The 7,778-nt window shown below is 31.3% G+C and overlaps 1 protein-coding gene across 1 annotated transcript in view; it reads right to left on the bottom strand.

The window, feature by feature from the left end:
• Positions 1–1,127: 1,127 nt before the first annotated feature.
• Positions 1,128–7,778, bottom strand: part of LOC111083947 (otoferlin-like) — a gene marked incomplete at both ends in the record, with an annotated part of 8,387 nt that continues 1,736 nt past the window's right edge. Inside the window, 5 exons of the mRNA XM_022380694.1 lie at positions 1,128–1,262; positions 2,587–2,748; positions 4,068–4,202; positions 7,007–7,131; positions 7,547–7,595. Coding sequence (XP_022236402.1) covers positions 1,128–1,262; positions 2,587–2,748; positions 4,068–4,202; positions 7,007–7,131; positions 7,547–7,595 — 606 coding nt within the window. The remainder of the gene's footprint in view (positions 1,263–2,586; positions 2,749–4,067; positions 4,203–7,006; positions 7,132–7,546; positions 7,596–7,778) is intronic.

Genomic DNA, 7,778 nt, shown 5'->3' with positions numbered 1-7,778 from the left:
TCATACTGTAGTATATGTTACTTTAGCCATGATGATACACAGCTAAATGTTGACATAAGCTTTATAGTAGAAGTGTCTTGTGGTCAAGATGTACTGAATGTCATACTGTAGTACATGTTACTGTGTATCATCATGGCTAAAGCTAAATGTTGACATTAGCTTTATAGTAGATGTGTCTTGTGGTCAAGATGTACTGAATGTCATTACTGTGTATCATCCTTGCTAAAGCTAAATGTTGACATTAGCTTTATTGTAGAAGTGTCTTGTGGTCAGGATGTACTGAATGTCATACTGTAGTACATGTTACTGTGTATCATCATGGCTAAAGCTAAATGTTGACATTAGCTTTATAGTAGAAGTGTCTTGTGGTCAGGATGTACTGAATGTTACACTGCAGTACACGTTGCTGTGAACTGTGTCTCTTCTTGGCTAACAGCTGTGTTGTTGACCCTGAATTAATGTGTCTGTAAACATGTAAGTACAACTGGCTTTAAAATAAGTATATTGTACATGTTTTAGACCATGTTTTACTTGAATTTATATGCATATATGTATAATAAACTTATACCATGGACATATAATCAGTTTACTTTGAGAATGGGTATATTCCTAGTTTTGATTACAGTAAATCCTATATTGTACTATAGTAATACTTTATTGAAGAATATAAACAGAATTGTTAACATTTCCAAGAAGAATGATTTTGTTCTAATCTGCATCATGTATATTTGATGCTTCTTCAAGCTGGCAGTTTGCTTCCTGTAATAACCGTTTAAATAAATATATGCACATACTTGCAAGGTTTATTAAAGTTTGTGAATTTGCAAATTTTTTGCCCCAAAACAGAGAATAATGTGTTACACAGCTTCTGATTGGACAGTACTAATGAAGAATACGTTACATTGTTTCTGATTGGATAGTACTAATGAAGAATACTTTACACAGCTTCTGATTGGATAGTACTAATGAATAATGCATTACAGTGATTACACAACTTCTGATTGGATAGTACTGATGAATAATGTGTTACATAACTTCCAATTGGATGATACTAATGTATGATATGTTGACCAACTTCTGACTGAATACTACTACTTTTTCTAGAAGATAAAAAAATTGAAACTTGCCTCAATGCGATATTTTGAAAGAGTGGGCCTAATTTCTCGAGGAACAGGAAGAATAGGCCCTCTATCGGACCTCAAGAGATTTTCTTTCGGCTGAGGAAGCTCTGGAACGTTGCCTTTTTCGTCTGTGTCTGACAGCTGCATTCACCCAGATATTTACACTCGTTATATAAAGCTTGTTTTGTAATTATCATACTTAACGTAGACGACACCACTAGCTTACACTAACTTTATACGACGAATTTTAGGAGAAAACATGTGAGGGTTAATTGCACTCTCTAACAACGATGTTCTTCTATTGTCATTCATGCTCAGTCTGATAGCCATAATCATGCACAATTACTTAATATCGAGATTTTCACTCTAAGACTATTTTGTGAAGGATGTCAAGATTAATCTCAACCAACACATTTTTACAAATTTTTCATTGTGTGGATTAGCCCTATCACCTCGAGTATCTTTTACTACGCATGACACAAAATTTTAGTGTCTTACATTCAAAATTTTATTTATGTACGTGAAAAACTTGTAATATTAACTGAATGACTGCCAAATGTCATGAAGATATACACACTATATTGAGAGTTATAAGTATTAAACCTATAAATGAGTACAAAAAAAGATAACGTGGTCGGCCAAATTGACCCAGCCCGTATTGAGTTAGTTGGCCTTTACGACAATGTTAAAGCATACCAAAACGTATATAGCTCACTTGTAAACCTTCGTCAACTTCAAATAATTATTTAGCGGTTTGTTAAAGGTTCTAAGAAATGTGCCTAATTATATCATAATAGGTTTTTGAGTCAGTAGGTTCTCTTTTGCAACTGTATCATTCACTTTACTTCGACATTTGGCATCCGTTGGCTCTACATCGTCCAACAATCTTACTTTAAGAATATTTCCCTAAGGAAGAAATTTTCTTGACTCCTCAGCCGCATGCTACTCCTGGCAGCATTGCACTGTCGAATGATTGTGAATTCGTCCAGAAATACATTTACATGTGCTACGTATGTATTAGCTTAAACAAATAATTTTATTATTTTAAATTATGAGCATATTTCTATTACGAGAATTATTTTTACTTATATTAGTTATTGATGCTAATATTATTATCTGACACTGGTTGCGAAACGCTGTTCTTTCAACTTCACGTGAAACTACATTTCGGCCATTTATCAGACTCAATACAACATTACTGTACCTCATAAACTAGGTATCTAAGTTTGAGAAATGACTGTTTGAACAACATCCATACATAAAACTTTTATTCATGATTTTAACCAGCATATCTTAACTGGCATAATTCATTTTGAAATGAACAGCACCTTACGAAACAAACATGAGTTGTAGATACATTTTTACTTCAACGTTAAATCGCACAACAATGTTTCAAACAATTCTTGGGCAAAGGGTGCCTTGAGACTACATCAATTTCATAATCATATTAGCAGTTTCTAATTACCTGTAGAAGTTCAAACGTAGCCAAAAGCTCCCCTGCTTGCTCAGATCCCCGATAGATGTCGTGCCATTCCAAGTTCGGTGGAAAATTAGGCTTCACGTAAGGTTCGTCACTAAATTTAACGTGAGGTCTTGTTAATGTCCGGCCAATAAATTCAGATTTTCCCTATAAAATAAGAAATGTAAAAAGAAAAATATCATGTTATCAAACCGGAAAAAGAACATTAAGAAATATACGAAAAATATATAGCACAACTATTTAATTATGTCTCTGCTAACATTTTATGACACTGGAAAATCTAAATAATAAACATAAGAATACAAGTGAAGAATATGTAATTATATATCTGAAATGTTATTAAACTGAAATACCAAAACACTTAATATCGGAAGTTAAAACAAAATAACAAATCTGATTCAACACATCTACTTTTTTGTTAAACTATGAACCTGGAACAATAAACATAATTTATATAAAACCGATATGATGTGATTTCACGAAAAATAGAATTAGTTTGGAAACTAATTTTAATTCAGTTAGTTAGCACCTTAATTCCTAGATTACAGAAATACGCTGTTAAATATTGATACACCACTCAATGTCCATAATATCATTACGTATTATGAATGTTCTTGATTAAATAACGAAATTACTACATATTAGAGAAATACACGGGGAAATATAAATTAATATTAAACAAATGCACGGGGAAATATAAATTAATATTAGAGAAATACACGCGGAAATATAAATTGATATTACAAAAATACACAGGGAAATGTAAATTAATATTAGAGAAATACACGGGGAAATATAAATTAATATTAGAGAAATACACGGGGAAATATAAATTAATATTAGAGAAATACACGGGGAAATATAAATCAATATTAGAGAAATATACAGGGATATATATAAGTTGATTTTATAAGTTATTTTCTCTCTTATTAGATTCACATTATTCAAATATAGTAAGACGATCAATACTACGTCAGTTAGTCTAAAAGTACTTATATTTCAGTATTTATCTAATTAATTACAACATACCTTCCCCATTTCACATGCTGAGTTCGACTTTATATACAAGACAGAAAGAATTTCTCATATCATAATAAGATAAAGAACACAGATAGAGGATCTATATTTCAATGTTAGTTTTGGTGGATTATAATCATAATACGATATTTAAGACACAAACGGATCTATACTTGAAGATTAATCTTGATGATGATATTAAAAGCATCGTTTTATTTTCAGCATAATTGTTCTGCTAACATAACCTTTCGTACCTGATACGTGCATAATTGTTCTGCTAACATAACCTTTCGTACCTGTTACGTGCATAATTGTTCTGCTAACATAACCTTTCGTACCTGATACGTGCATAATTGTTCTGCTAACATAACCTTTCATACCTGTTACGTATAATCTAACTTTCGAATCAGTAATTTCATATTTAGCGAAGGATACATTAAAGTCTTTACCACTTTGTCTTGATCAAAAACTTCGACAATAATCACTGGAGGATCTTCTTTAATATCCTCTTTACTTCCATAAACAACAACTTCTGGAAAAACCAGCATTTCATCCCACGTGGGACTTAATGTCTCATCAATGACCTTAAGGAAAAATACAAAGATCCAACTAAACCAAAAATATTAACAATATTAAAAATACACTTTAACAACCACTGAAATGAGATTAAAAACATAAAATAACAACCAATGAAACAAGATTAAAAACACACTTTAATACCTATTGAAACAAGATTAAAAACACTTTAATAACTACTAAAATAACAATGGGAACACACAGTAGCAACCAATGAAACAACAATAGGAACACACACATTAGCAACAAATGAAACAACAATAGGAACACACACATTAGCAACAAATGAAACAACAATAGGAACACGCATTAACAATTCAAGATATTTTACAAGAAGATAACAACGACACCTAGATCATATATATATATATATATATATTAGATGCCAGACCTTCATTTAGTGTAATCCAAGATATTGTATAAGAAGACAACAACGACACCTATATCATATATATATATATTAGATGCCAGACCTTGATTTTGTGTGATCCAAGATATTTTATAAAAAGATAACAACGACACCTAGATCGTATATATATTAGACAATATTACGCCAGTTAAAAAAATCACAATACATTTAATCCTAGTCCTTCATCAAACATTATTATTTTATTTTCCTTTTAATATATCGGTAGCTTCACGAAACTTCGTCGTTTGAGGTTGTTTAGCTTTGCAATAGATTTTAGCACCAGTCCAATAATAATACAAGTGTGGAATAATGTCATCCCATTTTGGTCGTTAATATGTCTTGCTACTGTTGTTTCATTGGTTGTTAATGTGTTTCAACTCTTGATTCATTGGTCGTTAATATGTCTTGCTACTGTTGTTTCATTGGTTGTTAATGTGTTTCAACTCTTGATTCATTGGTCGTTAATATGTCTTGCTATTGTTGTTTCATTGGTTGTTAATGTGTTTCAACTCTTGGTTCATTGGTCGTTAATATGTCTTGCTACTGTTGTTTCATTGGTTGTTAATGCGTGTTCCTATTGTTGTTTCATTTGTTGCTAATGTGTGATCATATATATTAGATGCCAGACCTTGATTTAGTGTAACTAGGTGTCGTTGTTGTCTTCTTATAAAATATCTTGGATTACACTAAATCAAGGTCTGGCATCTAATATATATATAATCTAGGTGTCGTTGTTGTCTTATAAAATATCTTGGATTACACTAAATCAAGGTCTGGCATCTAATATATATATGATCTAGGTGTCGTTGTTGTCTTCTTATAAAATATCTTGGATAACACTAAATCAAGGTCTGGCATCTAATATATATATATATGATCTAGGTGTCGTTGTTGTCTTCTTATAAAATATCTTGGATAACACTAAATCAAGGTCTGGCATCTAATATATATATATATATGATCTAGGTGTCGTTGTTGTCTTCTTATAAAATATCTTGGATTACACTAAATCAAGGTCTGGCATCTAATATATATGATCAATGTCGTTGTTGTCTTCTTATAAAATATCTTGGATTACACTAAATCAAGGTCTGGCATCTAATATATATATATATATACGATCTAGGTGTCGTTGTTGTCTTCTTATAAAATATCTTGGATTACACAAAATCAAGGTCTGGCATTGCCTGGTGGTTAGGGCACTCGACTCGCAACCTGCAGGTCGTGATATCGAATTCCGTCACCGAACCTGTTCGCCCTGTCAGCTGTTATAATGTGTCAGTCAATCCCACTCTTCGTTGGTAAAAAGAGGTGTAACAGTTGGCGACGGATGGTATTGACTATCTGCATTCCCTCTAATCTATCATTTCAAAATTAAGTAATGCTAGTGCAGATAACCCTCGAGTAGCTTTATGCAACAAACAAACACTAAATTGACACATCTGATGACTTGATGTTTTGAATTATGTTGTCTCTTTTTTATTAATTTTAACGTGGTATTATAATAATAAGTTAAAAACAGTCCAAAAAACATCAAAATCAACAAAATACGTGTATTAAACCCTGTAACATAATTTTCATTTAAACATAAGAAAACCAAAGTGTCTAATTTATGAAGATCGAAAAGAAATTGTATAGTACCAAAAACAGAATGGAACTATTACAATAAATTATTTCCTGAAAGACCAAGAATGTAAAGGGTTGACAAGAATGGAACTATAACAATAAATTATTTCCTGAAAGACCAAGAATGTAAAGGGTTAACAAGAATGGAACTATAACAATAGATTATTTCCTGAAAGACCAAGAATGTAAAGGGTTAACAAGAATGGAACTATTACAATAAATTATTTCCTGAAAGACCAAGAATGTAAAGGGTTAACAGAACGGAACTATTACAATAAATTATTTCCTGAAAGACCAAGAATGTTAAGTGTTAACAAAATGGAACTATTACAATAAATTATTTCCTGAAAGACCAAGAATGTAAAGGGTTAACAGAATGGAACAATAACAATAAATTATTTCCTGAAAGACCAAGAATGTAAAGGGTTAACAGAACGGAACTATTACAATAAATTATTTCCTGAAAGACCAAGAATGTAAAGGGTTGACAAGAATGGAACTATAACAATAAATTATTTCCTGAAAGACCAAGAATGTAAATGGTTAACAGAATGGATCTATAACAATAAATTATTTCCTGAAAGATCCGGAATGTATAGGGTTAAAGAATAATAATCATGTATTTGTTTTGTGGTTTTTTGAATTCTGTACTTTTCGTTTCATTCATATCTTTAAAAGTCTAGATCAACCGATAGCTTCATAAAAACATATTTTATTGAATTAGGATTAAGTGTTTCATTACTTACAAATTAGTTATTACATTCGTTTACAACTGACCTGGGTGGTCTGACTCTGTTCGCCGAAGATGACACGAGCAAATGGATCCGAGAGGCCAGAAGTATCTGAGCCAATCAGCGATCGTGCTTGATACATATAAGCCCTTAGTTCGAAACTCTGCTTTTCTGGAAAACAAAGTAACAAAACACAAAATTTCCTGTAATCCAAAAGTCCTATAATGGTTAAAATTAACCACGTGGTTAAAATATATATTTAAAATAATCTAAACCTACTTGTACTACAGATCTGCTTAATTTCTTATTATTTATTAATACATATGATAATAATTATTGTTCGAAGTCTAATATTTAGCTACTTTCAAGCATTTTTTACATAAGTCGTATATTCATGTTCATAAGTTATGTTATTAAAATTATTAAATTTGTTATTTTTATTGAAAATGTTTATGTAGAAAATACTCTTAATCTACTGATTCGTTTAAAAATCAGTAACAAATATTCTTAATAGTTATAAACATGATACAAGTAAAATACAAGTGGAAGTGAGCTGGGAATTAGGGTGAATTGAAAATATATTTACCCTCAAAATAAGACAAGATAAATGTAAAATGTGAAGTATCAACTTTATCCTAGAAGCAAGCTGAGATATGTGTAAAATGTCAACTTTTTGCTAGAAGTAAACTGGGATAAGTGTAAATTGTCAACTTTACCCTAGAAGTAAGCTGGGGATTAGCATGAAGTGTTAACTTTACCCTAGAAGTATGCTGGGGATTAGCATGAAGTGTCAACTTTACCCTAGAAGTATGCTGGGG

Source organism: Limulus polyphemus, unplaced genomic scaffold (assembly GCF_000517525.1).
Source record: "Limulus polyphemus unplaced genomic scaffold, Limulus_polyphemus-2.1.2 Scaffold12306, whole genome shotgun sequence".
NCBI classification, from domain to species: domain Eukaryota; kingdom Metazoa; phylum Arthropoda; class Merostomata; order Xiphosura; family Limulidae; genus Limulus; species Limulus polyphemus.
Note: the sequence above shows the minus strand (reverse complement) of the source record. Positions and strands in the feature narration are given on the sequence as shown.